General features: G+C 55.5%; 1 protein-coding gene across 1 annotated transcript; it reads left to right on the top strand.

Annotated features, from left to right (window-relative positions):
• Window positions 1–2,437: 2,437 nt before the first annotated feature.
• LOC307093724 (uncharacterized protein) lies at window positions 2,438–25,953 on the top strand. The gene is given in 17 exon segments (XM_079762017.1): window positions 2,438–2,507; window positions 4,305–4,875; window positions 6,193–6,288; window positions 7,373–7,603; window positions 10,167–10,189; window positions 10,275–10,387; window positions 10,825–11,534; window positions 11,536–11,602; window positions 17,958–18,409; window positions 19,292–19,387; window positions 20,489–20,719; window positions 22,770–22,792; window positions 22,877–22,989; window positions 23,271–23,845; window positions 23,849–23,965; window positions 23,967–24,087; window positions 25,075–25,953. Coding segments are annotated over 16 exon segments (3,948 nt in total). The 5' UTR covers window positions 2,438–2,507; window positions 4,305–4,422; the 3' UTR covers window positions 25,602–25,953.
• Window positions 25,954–25,980: the final 27 nt, after the last annotated feature.

Raw genomic sequence — 25,980 nt, 5'->3', positions numbered from 1 at the left:
CCAAGAGCATGGGAGGGCGCAGATTCGGAACCTCTGTCAGGCCTTCTGCGACTGGCTGCAGCCAGAGACGAACAGCAAGCAGGGGATGATTGTCTGTCTGGTGCTGGAGCAGTTCCTGCACAACAGGCCCCACAGAGACAGGGCCGGGTGGCAGCAGAAGTGGGAGTCGTGTGGCAGAGACCTGGAGTCGTTCATGCAGGACCTGGATGATGAGGACCTGAGGCCCTTGGGCTTGGTCCACGTCCAAATGCAGGGCAGGGAGCCCTGTTTTCGGAGAACATGCCCCGAGGACAGGCCGTGGCCCACTTCATGGAGCAGCACCCAGCAGTAGCCGCCATAGCGTTCACCCCGCGGACACCCTCCCGGACTCCCACAGACACATCCCAGCCAACAGGACCAGGAGATGCAGATGAACATGGCGGCAGCCTTTCCAGCGAAGACCACCGACCCCCTTCCCTGCTCATCCTCCAGGCAGAGAGCAGCCCGGGCCCGCAGAGGGCGCGGCGTCCTGGGAGAGTGCATGCTGCCCCAGAGCAGCCAGGCCGGGCGCCTCCAACGCCCAGGAAGAGCCTCCCCAGGAGGAGACCCGGGAGGAGACCCGGAAGCCAGGGGGCGGAGCCCCAGCAGCAGCCGGAAGCTGTAGTCGTGTGACCGGTATCCCTGGGCCTTCCGGTACTTCTCGCGGTTCCGGCTCCACCAGAGGAGACACAACAACGAGCGGCCCTGCGTCTGCGCCACGTGCGGCAAAGCCTTCTTCCAGGCCTCGGACCTGCACGTGCATCAGCGGATCCAGGCGCGGGAGAGGCCTTTCCGCTGCGGCCGCTGCAGCCGGGCCTTCAGCCACAGGACTAACCTGGGGCCCAGGAGCGCATCCACACGGACACCACGCCCTACAGGGGCGCTCAGTGCGGGAGGGCCTACCGCCAGTCCTCCACCTGCCACCGCCACCTGCGGATGCACCAGAGGAAGGACTCCACAGCCGGGGCCTCCACATCTGGGGAGTGTACATCCGGGACCTCCACATCTAGACAATTTACATCCGGGGACTCCACATCCGGGGCTTCCACATCCGGGGCCTCCACGTCCGGGCCTCCACATCCGGGGACTCCATGCCCCGGGCCTCTCCACCCGTGGATACCACGCCTGGTGCTTCCTCCCTGTAATATGTATGTGTGTGTGTAGATATATTTATTTTATTTATTTTATTTAGTATTTTTATTGATATCAGGGAGGAAGGGAGAGAAACATCAATGACCAGAGAGAATCATTGATCAGCTGCCTCCTGCATGCCCCCCACTGGGGGTCAAGCCCCCGACCCCTCACGGGCATGTGCCCTAGAAAGTGGCTGACACGTTTCCAATCACCAATAAATAGTTGTGGAATAAAAAAAAATTAAAAAATCGATGGGGGTCCTAACTGGTTTGGCTCAGTGGATAAAGTGTAGGCCTATGGACTCAAGAGGGGCCCGCAGAGGGCGACAGGCAGGTACCTCCGTTGAAGGGCAGGTACCTCGGTTAGGGGAACATCCCCAGTAGGGTGTGTGCAGGAGTAAGCTGATCAATGTTTCTCTCTCATCGATGTTTCTAACTCTTTATCCCTCTCCTTTCCTCTCTGTAAAAAATCAATAAGTCATATTTTTAAAAATCCATGGAAAAAACATCCTTGAGTGATGATTTAAAAAAAAAAAAAGAGTAAGTCTAGGTTGTGCCGGACAGTACTTTTTTAAAAATATATATTTTTAAAATTGATTTCAGAGAGAGAAAGAGAAAGAGACATCAATGATGAGAGAGAATCATCCATTGGCTGCTTCCTGCCAGATCAAGCCTCCAACCCCGGGTGGAATGGAACTGTGAGCTCTTGGCTTGTGGGTAGGTGGATGCTCAACCCCTGACACACAGGCTGGGCCCTGCAGTCCTTTTGCTGTAAGTGCCGGCCCCACGGTGGCCTGGGGCCTCCCTGGCTCCCGGCTCCCAGCTGGGTCCTGGCTGCTGGTGATGCTGAGGAGTGTCTGACCTGCAGAGCGACCTGAGGAGGAGAAGGAGGGCGGAGGTCACCAGCCCTTTCCCCCACCTGCTTCAGAGCAGTGATGAAAGAATAGGGACCCAAAATAGCAGAAAATAAAATAGCATCCGCCCAGAGGCTGATGCACCCTGAGGGGGTTGGTGGGTGGCCAGGGCAGGAAGAGCTGCAGTCGGGCCTGTGGGCTGTGCCGATCCCTGTCCTCAGACGCTTCTGCTGGCCCAGATACGACGGCCCGGTGAGGATCTGTCCCCAGTCCTCGTGGCTGTAGAAGAAGGACTTCTTTCCACCAGTCACCGCCCTGCCAGGCCCAGCCCGGCCACCTGTACACGCTTAGGGACATTTCCTGGTTTTCACTCTAAAGCAAGCAGGGGCCCCGCCTCCCACAGCAGTCAGTTTCATTTCTACTTGAGTCCTGCCCAGGATCTGGGAAGCTGTGGCTCCAGGGGACTCCCTACAGCGAGTGTGTGGCATTGGTGGTGGCCCAGGTACTGCGGAGGGTCCAGGCCGGTCTCCCAGGGAGGGTCCTGACACTGGTGTGTGGACAGGAAGGGGGGCGCAGTGGGGGGCCTGGGCGGCAGGGAGGGGCGGGTTTCAGACACCAGAGCCTCTGGACTCTGTCCCTCCAGGCCCCTGCCCGACCGCCCTTCCCCGAGGCCACTTGCCTCCCACCAAACTCCAAGCTGATCCACCTCAGGAGATCCGGGGTGCGAGGCAAGGGGAGTGGAGGCCGGGACAGGCACCCCAGGGCCCCCGGAGGGCAGGTCGTCTCCTACGGACACAGCCCAGCCACAGAGGACCCGAGGGTGTCCCCGGGGAATCACCCGCCCAGGAAGGGACTCTGAGCAGAGACTCTGTGGCCCCGGAGGCTGCCCTGGTGACAGAGGAAGAGGCCATCCGTGGTCTCAGGGAATGCGGGCTGTGTTCCCACATTGTCAGGTCCAAGCAAGGTCGCTCTGCAGCCTGCCCGCCTCCCTCCGCCCCCAGGAGGGCAGGCTGGCTCTGCAGGAGCTGCAGCCCCGGGCCAGGGCCCAGGGTCCCTCCTTCGCTGTCCGGGTCCTGGGTCCTCCCTGGAGGAACTTGGGGTCTTGTCTTCCCATTTCCTCTCCCTCCCCTCCCCCCAGGGTTCCAGGTGCCTGGAACTTCTCCTGGGAGACAGTCCTGGCTGGAGGAGAGAGGTCACCTGACTGGCCCTCCAGGACCTGCCACTCTGCCCAGCCCTGGTCTTTCCTTTTAAAGAAAATATTTTTATTGATTTCAGAGAGGAAGGGAAAGAAACATGGATCATGTTTCCACTGTATGCCCCCCACGGGGGATGGAGCCCACGACCCAGGCATGTGCCCTGAATGGGACTCGAACCCTGACCTCCTGGTCCAATAGTCCTCAGTCTACCACTGGGCCGCCGGCCTGGCGCCGCTCAGGTCATGAAGGGCCTGGTGGGCCGCCTTGTTTATTTCCGGGTCATCCTGATTGGGATTCACTGGAGGAGATTTTTCCATTGTTTCTTACAGAGAACAGAAGGGAGGGCAGGTGGAGAGAGGGAGAGAGAGACAGACCTGGGGAATTGAACTGGCACCCATTAATGAGCAGTGGACGCTCTGCTACTGAGTGCCCTGGCCAGCCTTGGTTCCCTGTGGGGGGGCAGTCGTGGAGAAAGGCTGGGGTGGGAGGCTCAGGGGGTCCACAGTCACTGTTTCAATGGAATCTCCCTAATCCACCCGGTTCCTTAAGTTGCAAAGAAAGGATCCTGGAACCAGGTATTCCTGATTATTCCTCATGGTCCTCAGCGGGGAGAGAGTCTCCCAGGCTCTGACTGAGTCCCGGGGGGCATCCCGCCTCGCTCTCGTCCTCCCTGTGTCTGGGGTCCAACACCACCTTCCCCCGTGGCGGATGGTCTATATTGGGGCTTCATGCAGCCCCCCACCCCAGGGCCATGAAGCGATTTAAATATGACCAGTCCTACCCAGTGTGGCTCAGTGGATAGAGCATTGGCCTGCGGACTGAAGGGTCCTGGGTTTGACTGTAGTCAAGGGCACGTACCTGGATTCCAGGTTCCATCTCTGGTCCTGGTCGGAGTGCATGTGGGAGGCAACCAATGGCTGTTTCTCTCTGTCTCTCCCCCTCCCCACCACTCTCTCTACAAATCAATGAAGAACATCCTTTGGGGAGGATACCCCTGAATGTTAAGTTCTATTCCATTTTAGTAAATGGAGTTGGGGTCCTACCCTGTTCCCCAGCACAGCTGCTCTCTGCATCGTCTACATTGCAGGCCTTCCTTCCTCCAGATAATCCTCAAGGCCCGTGGGGACACGGCAGCCGGACGCCCACAAGAAGCGCGGGGTGGTTGTGCCTCCATCGCTGTGGGGAGCCTCTGGGTCTGGCATTGCAGCTTTGGGCAGAGGCATGGCATCGGCCACCACCAGCAAGAAGATGCGGGAGGAGGCCACCTGCTCCATCTGCCTGCAGCTGATGGCCGAGCCCATGAGCATCAGCTGCGGCCACAGCTACTGCCAGGCCTGCCTCCTGTGCTTCATGGGCCCACTCCCCGTACCGCTGAATCACCGGTACATGGAGACCTTCTCCTGCCCCCAGTGCCGGGCTCCCTTCCAGAGAGGCAGCCTGCGGCCCAACAAGCAGCTGGGCAGCCTCATCACCGCCGTCCAGGAGCTGGAGCAGGAGCAGGAGCTGGAGCAGGAGCAGGAGCAGGAGCAGGAGCCGTCCTGCCAGGAGCACGGGGAGCGGCTGCACCTCTTCTGCGAGGACGAGGGCCAGCTCATCTGCTGGCGCTGCGAGCGCGACCCGCGGCACAAGGGCCACGTCACGGTGCTGGTGGAAGACGTGAGCCCCGGCTACAGGGTGAGTGGCCCCTCGTGTGTGTGAGACCCCATCATCCAGCCCAGTGCCCCCTCGTGCTCACTGCGACCCCATTGTCCAGCCCAGTGCCCCCTCGTGCGCCCGAGACCCCCATCATCCAGTCGGAGTCCAAGGTTGGGACTCTGAATGCTAGGTTTCCTCGTGTTGTTCTTTCTTCTAGGGTGACGGGGGGGGGGGGGGGCCTGTGTCACGGGAAGGGTTAGGATGGGTCCGACCTGAATCCAGTCCCGGCTGTCCAGCCCACCTTCCCAGATGGTCAGACTCATCCACGTTACGGCTACCTGATGAACTGGTCCCAGCTCTAGCACATCATGCGCTCACACGCACACATGCGTGGTTTTTTGTTTTGTTTTGTTTTGATAATCCTCACCTGAGGATATTTTCCCATTGATTTTTAGAGAGAGTGGAAGGGTGGGGCAGAGAGAGAAAAGCATTGATCTGAGAGAGACATGGATTGGTTGCCTCCTGCACATATGGCTACCAGGGCCGGGAACTGCAGCTGAGGTTCATGGCCTTGACCGGAATCGAACCCGGGACCATTTAGTCCTCGGGCTGAGGCTCTAGCCACTGAGCCAGACCAGCCAGGGCTCCACCTGCACGTTTTATGCTTCAAAGGTGCCTTTAATGAGATGGCGCCCTGTGCGTGGGAGAGTGAAGCACAGGGACCAAGCCCACCTCGTGGGCGGCCTGCCGTCCAGTAGGGAAGACGCACCAGTGAAGGGGCGGCCTGGCTCCCCTGGCCTGGGTGGTGGGAAGGGGTACCCCGGGGTGTGGGTGGTGTCGGGGAGCCCTCCCAGAAGTGAGTCCTGAGGAGCCTAAACACTAACCAGTGGTTGAGGATCGACCTAGGAACCAGAAGGTCACGGTGGATTCCCGGTCAGGGAATATGCCTGGGTTTCGGGCTCCAACCACTGTAGGGTGTGCAGGAGGCAGCCTATCCATGATTCTGTCTCATTGATGTTTTTGTCTCTCTCTTCCTCTCTGAAACCAATAAAAATATATACATATTTTAAAAACATTAATGGTATGTAGAAGTGCTGAGTAAAGAGAGGGTTCTCCATGTGAGAGGACCCCGTGGCAAACACACAGCAAGGGGGCAGGGGGCGTCTAGGGAAAGGGAGGTGTCGCCTGAGCCTTCCAATCACCTCAGTCTAGGTCCCCGCAGGGTGTCCTGACCATTAGCTGGGAGGAGGGTCAGGTGACATTGGACAGAGAGCCTCGGGCCCAGACAGTCAGGTTATTCCCGTGAGAGGGAGCAGCGAGGTGTGGTCACAAGAGTCACTCCATGTCTCCCTCCAGGAAAAGCTCCAGGAAGCGGTGAGGAAACTGAGGCAACTGGAAGCCGAATGCGCAAGCCAGAAAGCGTTCACGGTGAAGCAGATAGCCGAGTGGAATGTGAGAATGGGGGTTCTCGCCGGGGCCGCTGGAGGGCACCCCTGGGCTCAGGTGCAATCCCCACCGAGTCGGGCATGTGCAGGAGGCAACAGTGGAAGTGTCTCCCACATTGATGTTCCTCTCGCTCTCTCTCCCCACCCCCCCCTCTCTTCCACTCCCCTCTCTCTGACAATCACTGGAAAGAACATCCTCAGGTGAGGATTAACGACAGCAACACCAAAAAGACACGGGGTTCTTGGTGTCAAGCTCTTTTCTGTCCTGTCGCTTAGGCGTAGCGTCTGATTGGGCAAAGCACAGTCCTGGTGTCACTGGACCAGAGCGGGCAGGTGAAACCCCGAGCAGGAGCCATTTTCCTTCGATGTCTACATGGATGAGAACTCATCCCCTGCCTTTCCCCCCTCCAGCAGGAAATGGCCAGGAGGCCTGTGACTGTCAGTGAAGCAGAATCTCTTGCCTGTTTTCCCAGAGCCATCCTCCCCCCCAGGGTTTCCAACTTTCTTTCTTTTTTTATTTTTTACTAGAGGCCAGTTGCATGAATATTCGTGCAATAGGTCTTTCTTCACCTGGCTGCCAGCACCGGTTTTCCTCTGGCCCCCGCCTTCTGCATTTGCTCCGGCCAGGGTCTGCATGCTTTGCTTCCTTCTGACCAGAGCACTGCTCCTATAGCTTCCTACCTCCCTCCCACCCCCTTATAGCAGGCGTCCTCCCTGTCCAGCTGCTCTGCTCCTGGAATCGCGGGCAGTCGGGGCTGCAGCCATCTTTGACCTGCTAATTTGCATATTCCCTCCTGATTGGTTGGTGGGCATTGTGGAGGTACAGTCAATTTACATATTTCTCTTTTATTAGTGTAGATAATTAGTGTAGATTTGTATTTATTTCAGAGAGGAAGGGAGAGAGTGATACAAACATCCAAGAGGAGAGAGAATCATGGATGGCTGCCTTCTGCATGCCCTCTACTGGGTATGGAGCCTGCTACCTGGGAATGTGTCCTGACCAGGAATCCAACTTTGACCTCCTGGTTGATAAGTGGACACTCAACACCTGAGACCTGCCAGCTGGGCTGATCATCCTCTCTTGACTCTAGGAGAAGATAGAGGCTCAGGGACAGAAAATCCAGGCGGGTTTCCAGAACCTGCTCAGCTTCCTGAGGGAGGAGGAGAGGGCGTACCTGTGGAGACTGGAGAGCGAGAAAGAGCACACACTGTGGAGACTGAGGGACCGGGAGGCCAAACTGGGGCAGCAGAGCCGGGAGCTGGAGAGCCGCATCCTGGAGCTGGAGGAGCGATGCCAGGGCTCCGCCCAGAAGGTGCTGCAGGTGAGGCTGTGCCCTGGGAGGACACCAAGCTGGCGGGTCCTGAGCTGCCCCGGGGGGAGGGGGAGGCGTGGGAACAGAGGACCGCCTGCCTCGCTCAGCGGTGGCACATCCTGTGGGGGATTTAAAGGCGTATTTCTCCGGTTTTTATTTAGTTATTTTGTCAGTCCTCATTCAAGGGTATTGTTCCTGTGGTTTTAGAGGGAGTGGAAGGAAGAGGGCGAGACAGAGAGCAAAGTCGATGTGAGAGTGACACATTGATTGGTTGCCTCCCTCAGGTGCCCCAGTCCTTGGCCAGGGATCAAGCCTGCAACCAAGGCCTGTGCCCTTGATGGGAATTGCACTTGGGACCATTAGGCCCACAGGCGGACACTCTATCCACTGAGCCAAACCGGCTAGGCATAAATGCATATTTCCTTTATTTTTATTTGTTATCATTTTTAACATATTTTTTATTGATTTGAGAGAGGAATGGAGAGGGAGTGAGAGATTAAAGATCAATAATGAGAGAGAAACATTAATTGGGTCTGCAACCTGGACATGTGTCCTGACAGGGAATCAAACACTGACTTCCTGGTTAATAGGTTGATGCTCAACTACTGAGCCACACCAGCGGGGCTAAGCCTATTCCTTTTAGAATATTGAACAGACTAAAACCTACACGGTGACTTCAGTAGTCTATAGGGCTCTATATGTAAATCAGAAATTTTGATTTGGCTCAAAAATCCAGGGTGGCTCAGTCGAGAGAGCATTAGCCTGAGGACGGAAGGGTCCCTGGTTCGATTCCGGTCTTTGGCATGTACTTTGGTTGCAGGCTCCTCCTTGTCCCAGGCTCTGATCTGGGCTTGTGCAGGAGAAAACCAATCAATGTGTTTCTCTCACATAGATGTTTCTCTTTGACTCACCCTCTCTCTTTCACTCTTCCTAAAAATCAATGGAAAATTATCCTTGGGTGAGGATCAAGAAAAATAAAATTTCCCTGCTGGTAGAGGGGGTGGGTTCCTCGGCTGAACAGGCTAACGGGATGGCTATTGCTTCCACGTGCCTGGGGCCCAGGGGCACAGAATCCTGACGGTCAGATGATGGTGGGGACCAGGTGGGGCCGACTGATGGGTGAGCCTGGCCTGCTGGGCCCTCCTTCCAGCCTCAGGAAGGTGAACCTCCCGCTACTCGCACCCCCACCCCCCACTAATCTTCCCAGGTTTGGGTGGTGGAACTGGAGGGCGCCCCTCAGGGTGATCATGTCTCATGGCGGCTCCATCCCCGTGGGTCACCTGTGGCCGCCACCTCAGTGTCAGGTCTGGGCTCCGTGCACCCACCCACCGCCGAGAGGCTTTGTGACACGTGGCCTCTCTTGGGGTGCGCTCTGAGGGAAGTGAGGCCAAAGGAAGTGTGAGGGGTTCCCCGACCCCCCCCCCCCCTCTTAATAGCCGCAGGTTCCCCAGCACCTCAGCAAGGAGGGCGCCTGGCTCAGAGGCTGAGCAGTGTCCTGCCGTGCTGACCGTCCCAGAGGCCTGAGTGGGATTCGTTGCATGGGGTGTCCATCTGTCACCCGGAAACTCCCGGGGGGGGGGGCGGGGCTCAGGCCGCCTGTCTCTGTGTCCAATCACGAAGGCAGGGTTGAGGCCTATAAGGCATTTACTGAGAAGGCCATCCCACCAAGAAGACAGGGCACTTACAAGCATCAAGTCCTGAATCCCAGCAGGTGCAGGGGACAGGTTTATAAAGGGGTGTGCCACGCCAGCATGGCCATGGGTGAACCTGAGGGGGCATAGTGATGGATGAGAAAAGACAGATAAGAGAATAAAGCTGGGGCTAGGTGGGACTCTGCCATCTGATTAGAGAGACAGTGCCATGGCCTGCAAGCCAAGTGTTTATTATACAGTCAGAGCACACAAAGCAAAACAAGGTAGTGGTCACCATAGTTACAATGTTCTTGTGAGTTCACTTGTTTTGGCAGCACTTGCTGCACCTCCCACAGCCCATTAGCTACCTAGGAAAGATCTAGGGAGCAGCTATAAGGTTAAGCTTAATTATGCCAAGAGGGCTCTGCCCTCCAAGCTGGGACTTGTTTGTGGCCCTGCCACAGGTCAATCTGAGGCTTAACTCTATAGCCACTCCCTACAAAGGGGAAGGGGCTGGGGTGCTGTGTTCAGGCCTGGGGGGGTCTCAGATGTCCGTTATTAGTCCCCAGACGATGAGATGGTGCTGATCAGATGGTGTTTTGGCTCCTGGTGGGTCGGCCTGACCCTGCTTATGGGTTCTGCTCGCTGGACTCACAGCTGAGTCACCTCCCCAATCACTTGGCACAGGGCTTGGAAAGGAAACTTAAGGAAAACTTAACCCCTGTTCACATGTGAGAAACTGACCCTGTTCCCATGAGTGTAAGTGTCCCCAGATGTGAAACAGTAGGATTACTTTCCAGAGTCATTCAGGTGCTCTCCCGACCGGGTTATAAGGCCCCATCACACCCGCACCCAAGGCCGGGCCGCCCTGTGCCTCTGGGAGGAGCAGCAGCCCCATCAGCACGCTGCTCCCTCACTCACCTGTGCCTTTGTCCCCGCAGGACGTGAAGGGCGCCCTGAGCAGGTGAGTGCTGAAGGAAGGACGAGGGGGAGTGGGGTGCGGAGCCGCGGGGTGCCCGCTGAGCAGCTCTGGCCTCTGCCTCCCTCAGGAGCCAGGCCATGCGGCTACAGATCCCGGAGGCCGTCTCCTTGGAGGTTCAGACCGAGTGCGAGGTCCCGGTACTCTACTTTGACCCGAGGAAACGGTTGAGGAGCCATCAAGGTACGTGAGGGCAGGGACGAATGGGATGGTTTCTACTTTATGATCACAACCCGGAGCTCCTGTCGCTACTTTGAAACAAGGCTGAAACTCCAGAGCACAGGATGGTCTTATCCAAATAAACTGTTTTGCGAGCGGGTCTCCCTCTTGCCCCGACCCCCAAAGCCACCCAGGGTCCCTGGGAGGGGTGGGCATGGACCACGGGAGCCCTTTGTGTGCCTGTGGGTGAGGGAATCAGGAGGAAGTGCCCAGCTGCCTCTTCCCCATCCTCCAAAGGGACATTCTTGGAACAAAGGAGACCCCAGAACCCCATTCCCCAGCAGAACTGGGAGTTCGAGTCCGCCATAGCTAAACCCCAGGTGGTCATCGCTCCCCTGTGAATGCCCATGCTGTCTGCCAGCGCCCTTAATTCTACCCTTGAGCTTCTTCTAATTACACAGGACTCTGCAAGGATGAGCCCCCTCTGTTCATATTTGTTTGGGATTTCCTGAACCATCTGACAGAGCTGCCTGGCAGTTGTGAAAGTGACATGGAACAGTTTGCAGAGACCCTGAGTGGCCGGGTCACCACGGACGAGGCTTTGCAGGAACTTGTGGACGTCATCTATGAACAGGTCACGTCCGTGCCAAAGTTCCGCTGTGTGGGAGCTCGCCTGTGCAATTACCTGTCCCGTCACCTGACCCTTAGCTCACAGAGGGGCAGCTTCCGCCGTGTGTTCTTTCAAAGATGTCAGACTGAACGTGACCTTAGAGATCAAGCTGCCAAGGGGGTTGAAGCAGCTCGGACACAATTCCATGGGTTCGTGCTCTTTTTGGGAGAACTTTATCTTCGACTGCCCAACAAAGGAGCAAAGGAACAGGTTCTCAAAACAGCTTTTCTTCAGCCTGCTCTTTGGGAGCTGTTGGAAGCCCTCCTCTCTAACCCTGTGGACGATAACCTAGTTTGTGCCGTAAAATTACTGGAGTTGACAGGGCCCGTGTTGAAAGATGCCTGGACAGAACGAGGAAGGATGGACATGGAGGAAGTTATCCGGAGGATTGAGAACATCATCCAGGAGGTGCCCTGCAGTGCAGACGTGAGGCAGATGCTCTTGAAGCTCATACAGCTCCGGTCCAGTAACTGGGGGAGAGTCCCTGTCACCTCAGCACTCAAGAGAAGCAGCACCTGAGAATGATCCCAGCTGTTTTATGTCTGAACCACCTCTGGGTCCAGCGGATGGTGCTCCTCTCACTGCAGCTGATCCCGATGCCCACGGTTCCTGTCAGGAGTGACGTGAGGGTGGGAGAGGGAGTAGGGGAGGGGAAGGGCATATGTAATACTTACAACAATCAAGATTTATAAAAAAAATAAATAAACAGTGACTTGAAAGAGAAGACTCTTTCCAGATTGTGAGGAAAATGGAGCAGATGTGTCAGGGCTGGTGACCGAGCTGGGATGATATGGACGATGAGGGGACCCAGAAGCTTCTGCACAGTTCTGTTGGGAACCAGAGCGTCCATGGAAGCAGTTGGGTTCAATGTCCACGGTCAGTGTTAGGAAGCCGTGCAGGTGGTGGGGGAACCGGAACGCAGGGAACCTGTCCCACTTGTACCCAATGAAGGATGGTGAGGGATGTGACTAATGTACCACCTTCAGTCGTGTGTTACACTGTCTGCCACAATAAACCTTATTTACTAGAACTTAAAAAACAAAATAAAATAAAGTAAAATAAAATAAAATAAAATAAACTGTGCTGCCCTAGCCAGTTTGACTCAGTGGATAGAGGGTCACCTATGGACAGAAGGGTCCCAGGTTCCATTCCAAGGGCACGTACCTCTACCAATCGATGTGGATCAATGATTCTCTCTCATCATTGATGTTCCTATCTCTCTCTCTCTCTCTCCCCCTTCTTCTCTGAAGTCAATAAAAAATATATTTTAAAAACTAAAAAAAATTATAAAACAAAAAAAATGATAACTACGGAAAAACCCAACACGTAGAGCTTATACATGTAAAATTATGTGTGAATATGCATATGTACATTTATCTATGTGTTCGTGTGTAGACATGTACATATATGTATGTATATGTACAGACACACACACACACACACACATAGAAGTGTGAGAGCTCAGGCCCACCCTGGCCCGCGGGCACGTCCAGCACTGTGATCAGTTTCACACGCCTGATACATTTAGGAAACGCTGTCAGGAAAGTGGAAGAACATTGTGAGGGAGGATCACTGATCAGCTGCCTCCTGCACGCCCCACACTGGGGATGGAGCCCGCAACCCGAGCATGTACCCTGACCAGGAATCAAACCCTGACCTCCTGGTTCTTAGGTCACTGCTCAACCACTGAGCCACACCAGCCAGCTCCCAGCTCACATCTCTCTGTCTGCCTACTCACTGCCTCTTCTGGGTGTGCCAGCCGGCATGTCCATAGTCTGCTTTTTCCCTTTAAAAATTCATGAAATTTGTGTGTATAACTGAGTTTGCTTAGGACGAATAAAGACAATTTGTTGCATGAAATTGCCAGAAAAAAAGTGTTGTATGTAGCTGTGGCCTCGGCACGCTGTCTGTGTGTACACACACGTGTGTCGAGTTCGCACAGTCACCCCCGATGAAGGTCACACTCCGGCTGTTGCATAAGCAGCCGAGTGACCTGGCCTTGCTGACTCCTCACCCAGATGGCTCCCTGTTCCCGGGTTGGGAGTGGGCTGTCGTGGGTATTTCTCAATGTCCCCCGACCTGGACCCCCGGCAGCATGCCACTCCCATGGGCATAGAGTCACCCAGCTGCCTCTGGCCCTGGCTCCAGGGTGGGAAAGGGGACTTCTAACCTTCGGGTGAGTGGGTCTGGGGGTGAACCCATGTATTCTTCCTAGTCTGCTTTCTCTCCCAACCAGTATGCAAGTGATCCCGTAGCCAAAACACTTTAGGGGGGTGAGCCTTCATCTCCTGGCGGAACTGTGGCCTCAAAGGGGTGAGGGCCATGCCGTCTGCTCTCTCTGTGGTCCCCGGAAGAATGCAGCAGAGTCCATGATGTCCCAGCCTCCCTTTTGTCTAAGGGATTCTCAAAAGGGAGGCCTGTAGAGAGCGCCTGGGAAGGCACATGAGCTAATTGTTGGATGGATCCATTGGCATCGGCAGAGCCACATCCTGGAAACATACTGTGCCAGAGAGGGTATGTTGTCAGTCTGACCATTAGCTCAGGTGCCAGGGGGTGCATTTCATTATCTAAGTTCAGCCAGGCATAGGGAACAGATGCAATTATCCGGGCTCAGCCAGGAATGACAATTATAAAGAAGCCACAATAATGAAGAATTGCAGCCTGATCTTTAACCATGATTTCACATAATTTCCTTTGTCTTAAACTCTAGTAAAACTTCCTGGAATTATACTGTATAAAATAAATGTGCTGCACCGGTTCTGGGTCACTGTCTCTCCACCAGCGAGAATCTGTCCCACCTGGTCCCAGCTTTTCCTACTGTCTCTGTATCTGTCTCTTTCCTTTTCTCAATCCCCCCTTCGCCCCTACTCAGGACTTGTCGTTTGCTCTCTAGCCATGCTGGTTGCGGTCCAAGAGAGAACTACTTATAGAGCCCCAAGACATGGAAGGTGCTAGGGAGACCTGTGGGGGGAGGAGGCTGCTGATGAACTCCTGGGTTCAGCCCTGAGCCCCTCTGTGTGGTCTGACCTTCTGCAGGGGCCACAGAGCTGAGCAATGAACCCTGCCTGACCACTAGGGGGCACTGCGAGGGAAATAGGAGCAGCCTGGAGCAGGAACTGACCCACAGAAAGCTGAAGGAACACACAGCCTGGAGTGGGGGCGGGGTGTCTAAGGAGCCTGAGTGTTTGCTGAGGGAAAAAATATCAATATTGCTCAGTGGATTGAGCATCAGCCTTTTCACCTAAGGGCCTTGAGTTTGATTCCCGGTCAAGGGCACTTACCTTAGTCAATGTGTCTCTCTCGTTTTCATGTTACACTCTCCTCCCTCTTCTCCCTGCCTCCACTCTCTCTAAAAAATTAATGGAGCCCTAACCAGTTTGGCTCAGTGGATAAAGATTCTATCTGTGGAATCAAGGGTCCCAGGTTTGATTCCAGTCATCCCCAGTAGGGAGTGTGCAGGAGGCAGCTGTTGGATGTTTATCTCCTATAGATTTTTCTAATTCTTTATCCCTCTCCTTTCCTCTCTGTAAAAAATCAATAAGGTATATTTTTAAAAATCGATGGAAAAACAATCCTTGAATGAGGATTAAAAAAATAATAAGAGTAAGTCTAGGTTGTGCAGGACAGTCCTTTTTGAAAAATATATTTTTTTAAATTGATTTCAAATAGAGAGAGAGAGATCAATGATGAGAGAGAATCATCCATTGGCTGCTTCCTGCCAGATCAAGCCCCCAACCCTGGTGGAATGGAACTGTGAGCTCTTGGCTTGTGGGTAGGTGGACGCTCAACCCCTGACACACAGGGGCTGGGCTGTGCAGTCCTTTTGCTGTAAGTGCCACCCCCACAGTGGCCTGGGGCCTCCCTGGCTCCGGGCTGCCAGCTGGGTCCTGGCTGCTGGTGATGCTGTGGAGTGTCTGACCTTGCAGAGCGACCTGAGGAGGAGAAGGAGGGTGGAGGTCACCAGCCCTTTCCACCACCCGCTTCAGAGCAGTGATGAAAGAATAGGGACCGAAAAATCACAGAAAATAAAATAGCATCTGCCCAGAGGCTGATGCACCCCGAGGGGGTGGGTGGGTGGCCAGGGCAGGAAGAGCTGCAGTCGGGCCTGTGGGCTGTGCCGCTCCCTGACCTCAGACGCTCCTGCTGGCCCAGAGCCCAGGTCCCGGTGAGGACCAGTCCCCAGTCCTCGTGGCTGTAGAAAAGGACTTCTTCCCACCACTTCCCCCCCCCCCCCCCCCCCCCCCCCGCCCTGCCAGGCCCAGCCCAGACCCCTGCACAAGCTTAGGGACATTTCCTGGTTTCCTCTCCAAACCCAGCAGAGGCTCCGCCCCCACAGCAGGCAGTTTCATTTCTACTTGAATCCCTCCCAAGATCTGGGAAGTGGCTGCTCCAGGTGACTCCCTCCAGCAAATGAGAGGCTTCTTTGGTGGCCCAGGTACTGGGAAGGGTGTGGGCGGGTCTCCCAGGGAGGGTCCTGACACCCGGTGTGTGGACAGGAGGGGGGGTGCGGTGGGGTCCCGGGCGGCCGGGAGGGGCGGGTTTCAGACACCAGGGCCTCAGGACTCTGTCCCTCCAGGCCCCCGGCCGGCCGCCCTTCCCCGAGGCCACTTGCCTCCCACCAAACTCCAAGCTGATCCACCTCAGGAGATCCAGGGTGCGAGGCAAGGGGAGTGGAGGCCGGGACAGGCACCCCGGGGCCCCCGGAGGACAGGTCCTGTCCTGAGGACACAGTCCAGCCACAGAGGACAGGAGAGTGTCCCCGGGAAGTCACCCGCCCAGGAAGGGACTCTGAGTAGAGACTCTGTGGCCCCGGAGGCTGCCCTGGTGACAGAGGAAGAGGCCATCCGTGGTCTCAGGGAATGCGGGCTGTGTTCCCACATTGTCAGGTCCAAGCAAGGTTGCTCTGCAGCCTGCCCGCCTCCCTCCGCTCCCAGGAGGGCAGGCTGGCTCTGCAGGAGCTGCAGCTCCGGGCCAGGGTCCCAGGGTCCCTCCTTCGCTGTCCGGGTCCTGGGTCCTCCCTGGAGGAACTTGGGGTCTTGTCTTCCCATTTCCTCCCTCTCCCCTCCCCCCAGGGTTCCAGGTGCCTGGAACTTCTCCTGGGAGACAGTCCTGGCTGGAGGAGAGAGGTCACCTGACTGATCCTCTAGGACCCGCCCCTCTGTGCCCAGCCCAGGTCTTTACCTTTTTTTAGAAAATATTTTTATTGATTTCAGAGAGGAAGAGAGAGGGAGAGAGAGAAACCTCTGTTAACGTAAAAAAGAAAAACATTGAAACCTGTAAAGAAATTTTGTGAGTTTATTTGAGCCAAATTGTTAACACATGCCGGGAAGCAGAACCTCAACAAATTGAGATAATGCTCCGGAGAATGGAGGGTTACATCTGTATTTATACATTGCAATCAAAGGAAAGGGACGTAGGTGAGTTACATGAAATCCACTGGTGACAGATTAGGGAGGTGGGAGAAAGCAAAGCGGGGAAACCTCTGGGGTTGGGGGAAAAGTGAAATGATGGACATGTGCTTCTCTTACAGAGATGGATACAGGATACTTTAACGTAATGAACAGCTGACAATTAACTTGATAACAATCACAATGAGGGAATGACCCTGTGCCATTTGTTGTGCCCTGAGGAGTCCGGGGTAAAAAGGAAGTTACAAGTTACCCAGACATCTCACAGATGCGTTATCTTAGAGGCAAAAAGGCAAATGGGCTCAGTAAAGAAGACATAAGTGGATCTTTGTCAGGAAAATATCGGCCTAGGACATGACTGCCCACTCACTATAACCTGTTTGTAGTTAACTATTTAATTTTCAAACCATCTTTTTGTGGTTATTTTAGGTCTCTGAGTTTGCAAGACTGCCACGCAGGCCTCCCCTGAGCTTGTCAGGTTAGCATGTGGCTCCTTTTGTCCAACCTCGATGGTCCATAGGTCCACACTCAGCCACTGAGCCAGCCGGCCTGGCGCCTCTCAGGTCAGGGAAGGACTGGAGGGCAGCCTTGTTTACTTCCGGGCCATCCACGTTGGGATTCACTGGAGGAGATTTTTCCATTGTTTCTTACAGAGAACGGAAGGGAGGGCAGCTGGAGAGGGTGGGGGAGAGAGAGACAGATCTCCGGAATTGAACCCTAGAGGCTTCAGTGCCCAGTGGATGCTCTGCTACTGAGTGCCCTGGCCAGCCTTGGTTTCCTGTGGGGGGCAGTCGGGGAGAAAGGCTGGGGGTGGGAGGCTCAGTGGGTCCACAGTCACTGTTTCAATGGAATCTTCCGAATCCACCCGGTTCCTTAAGTTGCAAAGCAAGGATCCTGGAACCAGTTATTCCCGATTATTCCTCATGGTCCTCAGCGGGGAGAGAGTCTCCCAGGCTCTGACTGAATCCCTGTGGGGCATCCCGCCTCCCTCTTGCCCTCCCTGTATCTGGGTTCCAACACCACCTTCCCCCGTGACGGATGGTCTATATTGGGGCTTCATGCCACCCTCCACCCCGTGGCCATGAAGCGATTGAAATATGACCAGTCCTACCCAGTGTGGCTCAGTGGATAGAGCATTGGCCTGCGGACTGAAGGGTCCTGGGTTCGACTTCGGTCAAGGGCAGGTACCTAGGTTGCAGGTTCCATCTCCGGGCCTGGTCGGAGTGCATGTGGGAGGCAACCAATGGATGTTTCTCTCTGTCTCTCCCTCTCCCCACCACTCTCTCTACAAATCAATGAAGAACATCCTCGGGGGAGGATACCCCTGAATGTTAAATTCTATTTCATTTTAGTAAATGGAGTTGGGGTCCTACCCTGTTCCCCAGCACAGCTGCTCTCTGCATCGTCTACATTGCAGGCCTTCCTTCCTCCAGATAATCCTCAAGGCCCGTGGGGACACGGCAGCCGGGCGCCCACAGGAAGCGCGGGGTGAGTGTGCCCTAACCACTGTGGGGAGCCTCTGGGTCCAGCATTGCAGCTTTGGGCAGAGGCATGGCGTCGGCCACCACCAGCAAGAAGATGCGGGAGGAGGCCACCTGCGCCATCTGCCTGCAGCTGATGGCCGAGCCCGTGAGCATCAGCTGCGGCCACAGCTACTGCCAGGCCTGCCTCCTGGGCTTCATGGGCCCGGCCTCCTTGCTGTGGAGCCAGCAGAACATGCAGACCTTCTCCTGCCCCCAGTGCCGGGCTCCCTTCCAGAGAGGCAGCCTGCGGCCCAACAAGCAGCTGGGCAGCCTCATCGCCGTCCTCCGGGAGCAGGAGCAGGAGCTGTCCTGCCAGGAGCACGGGGAGCGGCTGCACCTCTTCTGCGAGGACGAGGGCCAGCTCATCTGCTGGCGCTGCGAGCGCGACCTGCTGCACAAGGGCCACGCCACGGCGCTGGTGGAGGACGTGAGCCCCGGCTACAGGGTGAGTGTCCCCTCATGCGCCTGATACCCCATCATCCAGCCCAGTGCCCCCTTGTGCATGGCCTGCTGTCCAGTAGGGAAGACCCACCAGCGAAAGGACGGCCTGGCTCCCCGGCCTGGGTGGTGGGAAGGGGTGCCCCGGGGTGTGGGTGGTCTCGGGGAGCCCTCCCAGAAGTGAGTCCTGAAGGAGCCTAAACACTAACCATGTGGCCAAGTCAGCTTAGCTTAGTGGTTGAGCATCGACCTAGGAACCAGGAGGTCACGGTGGGATTCTTAGGCAGGGCACACGCCTGGTTTCGGGCTCCATCTTCAGTGTAGGGTGTGCAGGAGGCAGCCGATCCATGATTCTGTCTCATCGATGTTTCTGTCTCTTTCTTCTTCTCTGAAAGGAGTAAAAATATATACATACTACAGGCCTGATCCTTGAAATTCATGCAAGAGTAGGCCTTCCTTCTGGCACCCAGGACCCAGGCTTCCCTCGCAGCCCCGGCTTCGTCCGGAAGGTTGTCCGGAAAGACGTCTGATGTAATTAGTGTATTAGGCTTTTATTATTATAAAATTTAAAAACAAATATAATTTATTATTATAAGATTTAAAAACAAAATTAACGGTATGTGGAAGTGCTGAGAAAAGAGAGGGCACTTTATGTGAGAGGACCCCGTGGCAAACACACAGCCAGGGGGCAGGGGGCGTCTAGGGAAAGGGAGGTGTCGCCCGAGCCTTCCAATCACCTCAGTCTAGGTCCCCACAGGGTGTCTGACCATTAGCCGGGAGGAGGGTCAGGTGACATTGGACAGAGAGCCTGGGCCCAGACAAGCAGGTTATTCCCGTGAGAGGGAGAAGCGAGGTGTGGTCACAAGAGTCACTCCATGTCTCCCTCCAGGAAAAGCTCCAGGAAGCGGTGAGGAAACTGAGGAAATTGGAAGAGGAATGCGCCAGCCAGAAAGCATTGAAGGCGAAGCAGATAGCCGAGTGGAATGTGAGAATGGGGGGTTCTCGCCGGGTCCGCTGGAGGGCACCCCTGGGCTCAGGTGCAATCCCCACCCATCGGGCGTGTGCAGGAGGCAACAGTGGAAGTCTCTCCCACATTGATGTTCCTCTCGCTCTCTCTATCCCCGCCCTCCCTCCCTTCCACTCCCCTCTCTCTGACAATCACTGGAAAGAACATCCTCGGGTGAGGATTAATGACAGCAACACCAGAAAGACACGGGGTTCTTGGTGTCGAGCTCTTTTCTGTCCAGGCGCTCAGGCGTAGGGTCTGACCGGGCAAAGCACAGTCCTGGTGTCACTGGACCAGAGTGGGCAGGTGATACCCTGAGAAGAAGCCATTGTCCTTTCTTGTCTACATCAATGAGAACTCATCCCCGGCCCCTCCCCCTTCCAGCAGGAAATGGCCAGGAGGCCCGCGCCAGTTGGGAGAAGCACAATCACATGCCTGTTTACCTAGAGCCATCCCCAACTGGGTTTCCTACTTTCTTTATTTTTAATTTTTTACTAGAGGCCCATTGCATGAAGCTTCGTGCAATAGGTCTGTCTTCACCTGGCTGCCTGCACTGGTTTCCCTCTGGCACCCGGGACCCAGGCCTTTGCTCTGGCCCCAGCCTTCTGCCTTCATTCCAGCCAGGGTCTGAATGCTTTGCTTCCTTTTGGCCAGAGCACCGTTCCTATAGCTCCCTCCTCCCCACCTCCCCCTATAGCAGGTGTTCTGCCCTGCCCAGCTGCTCTGCTCCTAGAAGTGCTGGAGGGTGGGGCTGCAGCCATCTTTGACCTGCTAATTTGCATATTCCCTCCTGATTGGTTGGTGGGTGTTGCGGAGTTATGGTCAATTTACATATTTCTCTTTTATTAGTGTAGATAGTGTAGATTTGTTTTTATTTCAGAGAGAATGGGAGAGAGAGATCAAAACATCCAAGAGCAGATTGGCTGCCTCATGCTCGCCCTCTACTGGGGATGGAGCCTGCAACCTGGGCATGTGTCCTGACTGGGAATCCAACTGTGACCTCCTGGTTCATAGCTGGACGTTCAACCCCTGAGACCCTCTGACCCGCTGGCAGGGCTGAGCTTCCTCTCTTGACTCTAGGAGAAGATAGAGGCTCAGAGACAGAAAATCCAGGCAGACTTCCAGAACCTGCACAGCTTCCTGAGGGAGGAGGAGAGGGCGTACCTGTGGAGACTGGAGAGCGAGAAAGAGCTCACTCTGCAGAGACTGAGGGACAGTGAGGCCAAACTGGAGAAGCAGAGCCGGGAGCTGGAGAGCCGCATTCTGGAGCTGGAGGAGCGATGCCAGGGCTCCGCCCAGAAGGTGCTGCAGGTGAGGCTGTGCCCTGGGAGGACGCCAAGCTGGCGGGTCCTGAGCTGCCCCGGGGGGAGGGGGAGGCGTGGGAACAGAGGACCACCTGCCACGCTCAGCAGTGGCACATCAGTGTGGGGGATTTAAAGGCATATTTCTCCTGTTTTTATTTAGTTATTTTGTTAATCCTCACTCAAGGGTATTGTTCCATTGGTTTTAGAGAGAGTGGTAGTGAGAAGGAGAGACAGAGAGAGAAACGTCGATGTGAGAGGGACACAGTGATTGGTTGCCTCCCTCAGGTGCTCCAGCCCGGGGCCGGGGATCAAGCCTGCAACCAAGGCATGTGCCCTTGACGGGAATTGAACTTGGGACCCTTCAGTCCTCAGGCCGATGCTCTATCCACTGAGCCAAAATGGCTAGGGCATAAAGGTATATTTCTTTTATTTTTATTTGTTATCATTTTTAGCATATTTTTTTTTATTGATTTGAGAGAGGAAAGGAGAGGGAGATAGAGATAGAAACATCAATGATGAGAGAGAATCACTGATCGAGCCTGCAACCTGGACATGTGCCCGGATAGGGAATCAAACCCTGACCTTCTGATTCATAGGTTCATGCTCAACCACTGAGCCACACCAGCGGGACTAAGCCTATTCCTTTTAGAATATTGAGCAGACTAAAACCTACAAGGTGGCTTCAGTGGTCTACAGGGCTCTCTATATAAATCAGAAAATTTTGATTTGGCACAAAAATCTACTGTGGCTCAGTGGATAGAGCATCAGCCTAAAATCGAAGCGTCCAGGGTTCGATTCTGGTCAAGGGCATGTACCTGGGTTGCAGGCTCCTCTCTGGCCTAGGGCCTGGTCAGAGCTCGTGCAAGAGGCAACCAACTGATGTGCTTCTCTTGGGTGAGGATCCAGAAGAATAAATGCCTCCAGCTGGTAGAGGGGGTGAACAGGCTCACAGGATGGCTTCCGCTCCCACATGCCTGGGTCCCAGGGGCACAGAATTCTGATGGTCAGGTGATGGCGGAGACCAGGTGGGGCCGCCTGGTGGGTGAGCCTGGCCTGATGGGCCCTCCTTCCAGCCTCAGGAAGGTGAACCTCCTCCCTCACTCCCCCTTCCCCGGTGCTCGTCCCAGGTCCGGTTGGTGGAACTGGAGGCGCCCCTCAGGGTGACCATGTCTCATGGCAGCTCCATCCCTGTGGGTCACCTGTTGCTGCCACCTCAGTGCCCAGTCTGGGCGCCATGCACCCACCCACTGCCGAGAGGCTTTGTGACACGTGGCCTCTCTTGGGGTGCACTCTGAGGGAAGTGAGGCCAGAGGGAGCGTGGGGGGCTCCCCGTCCCCCCGCAAGCAGCCTGCCGGCTCCCCAGCACCTCAGCAAAGAGGGCGTCCGGCTCAGAGGCTGAGCACTGTCCTGCCATGCTGACCATCCCAGAGGCCTGAGTGGGATTCATTGCACGGGGTGTCCATCTGTCACCCGGAAACCCCGCGTGAGCTCGGGGCACATGTCACTGTGTCCAATCACGAAGGCAGGGTTGAGTCCGATACGGTGTTTACTGAGAAGGCCAGCCCACCAAGCAGACACGGTGCTTACAAGCATCAAGTCCTGTCGCTCAGCAGGTGCAGGGGACAGAATTATAAAGGGGAAGGGGCTGGGGTGCTGTGTGCAGGCCTGGGGGTCTCAGACGTCCTTAGTCCCCAGACGATGAGATGGTGTTGATCAGATGGTGTTTTGGCTCCTGGTGACCCTGCTTATGGGTTCTGCTCTCTGGACTCACAGCTGAGTCACCTCCCCAATCACTTGGCACAGGGCTTGGAAAGGAAACTTAAGGAAAACCTAACCCCTGTTCACATGTGAGAAACTGACCCTGTTCCCATGAGTGTAAGTGTCCTCAGATGTGAAACAGTAGGAGTACTTTCCACAGTCATTCAGGTGCTCTCCCGACCGGGCTATGAGGCCCCATCACACCCGCACCCAAGGCCGGGCCGCCCTGTGCCTCTGGGAGGAGCAGCAGCCCCATCAGCTTGCTGCTCCCTCACTCACCTGTGCCTTTGTCCCCGCAGGACGTGAAGGGCGCCCTAAGCAGGTGAGTGCTGCAGGACGGGCGAGGGGGAGTGGGGTGCGGAGCCGCGGGGTGCCCGCTGAGCAGCTCTGGCCTCTGCTCCCCCAGGAGCCAGGCTGTGCGGCTGGAGACCCCGGAGGCCGTCTCCTTGGAGGTTCAGACCGAGTGCGAGGTCCCCGAGCTCTACTTTGACCTGAGGAAACGGTTGAGGAGCCATCAAGGTACGTGAGGGTGTTGCCAAGCATCCAGGGGACCGAGCTCAGTGCAGCCTCCGCCCTGCCCGGGTCTCGGGGACAAATGGGAGGGTTTCTAGTTTATGGTCACAAGCTCCTGTCGCTACTCCGAAACAAGGCTGAGACTCCAGAGCACAGGCAGGTCTTCTCTAAAACAAACGGTGTTGGGAGGGGAGCCTCTCTCCAGCCCTGAGCCCCAAAACCACCCAGGGCCCGGGGAGTGGGGTGTGCACGGACTCTGGGAGCCCTAGCTTGTTCTAATTACACAGGACCCTGGGAGGATGGTCTCCCTCTGTCTCTATTTGTTTGGGATTTCTTGAACCATCTGACAGAGCTGCCTGGCAGTTGTGAAACTGACATGGAACAGTTTGCAGAGACCCTGCGTGGCCGGGTGACCACGGACGAGGCTTTGCAAGAAATTGTGGACGTCATCTATGAACAGGCCACGTCCGTGCCAAAGTTCCGCTGTGTGGGAGCTCACCTGTGTAATTACCTGTCCTTTCACCAGACCGATAGCTCACAGAGGGGCAGCTTCAGACGAGTACTCCTTCAAAGATTACAGAGTGAACGTACCTCTATAGATAAAGCTCTCAAGGGGGATGAAGCAGCTCGGACACAATTCCATGGGTTCGTGCTCTTTCTGGGAGAACTTTGTCTTCAGCTGAAGATTGAAGGGGCAAAGGCACAGTCTCGAGCAGTTGTTCTTCGGGGGTTGTTGTCTGTCCTCCTCTCTAACCCCGTGGACGATAACCTAGTTTGTGCCGTAAAATTACTGGAGTTGACAGGGCCCGTGTTGGAAGATGCCTGGAGGGAACAAGGAAGAACCGACATGGAGGAAGTTATCTAGAGGATTGCGAACGTCGCCCTGGACGCGCCCTGCAGTGCAGACGTGAGGCAGATGCTCTTGAAGCTCGTAGAGCTCCGGTCCAGTAACTGGGGGAGAGTCCCTGTCACCTCAGCACTCAAGAGAAGCAGCACCTGAGGATGATCCCAGCTGTTTTATGTCTGAACCACCTCTGGGTCCAGCGGATGGTGCTCCTCTCACTGCAGCTGATCCCGATGACCATGATTCTTGTCAGGAGTGTCGTGAGGGCGGGAGAGGGAGTGGGGGAGGGGGAGGGCATATGTAATACTTACAACAATCAAGATTTATTTAAAAAAAAAAAAGAGTGACTTGAAAGAGAAGACTCTCTTTCCAGATTGTGAGGAAAATGGAGCCGATGTGTCAGGGCTGGTGACCGAGCTGGGATGATATGGATGATGAGGGACCCAGAAGCTTCTGCAGAGTTCTGTTGGGAACCAGAGCGTCCCTGGAAGCAGTCGGGTTCAATGTCCACGGTCAGTGTTAGGAAGCCGTGCAGGTGGTGGGGGAACCGGAACGCAGGGAACCTGTCGCACTTGTACCCAATGAAGGATGGTGAGGGATGTGACTAATGTACCACCTTCAGTCGTGTGTGATACTCTCTGCACAATAAACCTTATTCCCTAGAACTTAAAAAATAAAATAAAGTAAAATAAAATAAAATAAAATAAACCGTGTTGCCCTTGCTGGTTTGGCTCAGTGGAGAGAGGGTCGCCTGTGGACAGAAGGTTCCCAGATTCCATTCTAAGGGCCCGTACCTCTACCAATCGATGTGTTTGTCTCTCTGTCTCTCCCCGTCCCTTCCACTCTCTAAAAAATCATTGGAAGCCCAGCCGGCGTGACTCAGTGGCTGAGCATTGACCTATGAACCAGGAGGTCAGGGTTCGATTCCCGGTCTGGGCACAGGGCCGGGTTGTGGGCTTGATCCCCAGTGGCGCACGTGCAGGAGGCAGTGGAATCACGATTCTCTCTCATCGTTGATGTTTCTATCTCTCTCTTCATCTCCCTTCCTCTCTGAAGTCAATACAATATATTTTAATAATAATGAAAATTGATCAATCAATGGGAAAATATCCTTGGATGAGGGTTAAAAAACAGACAAATAAAACCCCTGCATAAAAATAAATAAATAAATAATACAAGAAAAGAAAAGAAACTGTGTTCTCAGCAAGCAAAAACCCAATATTTTTTTTCCCCTCCCTCCCCTGCAGTTGGCGTGACTCTGGATCCAGAAACAGCGCATCCGGAACTAATTCTGTCCAAGGATCAGAGACAAGTGACTCGGGGGGGCTGCCCCGAGGGCGCCGGGGACCCCTCTCCCCGGAGGTTCACCGTTTTGCCCTGCATCCTGGGCCTGCAGAGCTTCACGTCCGGGCGGCAGTACTTCGAGGTGGACGTGGGCGAGGGCATGGGCTGGGACGTGGGTGTGTGCCTGGAGAGCGTGCAGAGGGTCGTGGGGACCATGCAGACGCCTGAGGCCGGCTTCTGGGCCCTGCGGCTGTGCGCCAAGGACGGCTACGTGGCGCTGACCTGGCCGCGCACGCCCCTGGGCCTGCAGGAGCAGCCCCTGGTGGTGGGGGTTCTCCTGGACTGCGAGGTCGGGGTTGTGTCCTTCTACAACGTGACCTCGGGCTCCCACATCTTCACCTTCCCCAGGGCCTCCTTCCCGGACGTCCTGCGGCCCTATTTCCAGGTTTACCCGTATTCCCCCTTGTTCCTGCCCAGCCCAGACGAGTGAGGCGAGGAGCAGCCTCCGTGTGGCTGAGCCAGCAGAGAGAATGAGTGTGAAGGCCTGGGCGGGATTCGGGCCTGTGTGCTCCATGCTATTTCCCTGCCCCAGAGCAGTGCTGGGCTGTTACTGGATCCTGGATATATCTTCCTTGTGTATGTGTGTGGGATGGGGGGGGGGGGGGGGCGTGGACAGGGAATGGATGTAGAGACTGTAAAGCCGGGCAGGGTGGCGCAGTGGTTGAGCGTTGACGTGTGAACCAGGAGGTCACGATTGAATTCCCACCTGGGTTACGGGCTCCACCCACTGTTGGGGTGTGCAGGGGGCAGCCAATAAATGATTTTCTCTCAATGTTTCTGTCTCTCCCTCTCCCTTCCTCTCTGAAATG

This window comes from Cnephaeus nilssonii (genome assembly GCF_951640355.1).
Source record: "Cnephaeus nilssonii genome assembly, chromosome: 21".
NCBI classification, from domain to species: Eukaryota; Metazoa; Chordata; class Mammalia; order Chiroptera; family Vespertilionidae; genus Cnephaeus; species Cnephaeus nilssonii.
Note: the sequence above shows the minus strand (reverse complement) of the source record. Positions and strands in the feature narration are given on the sequence as shown.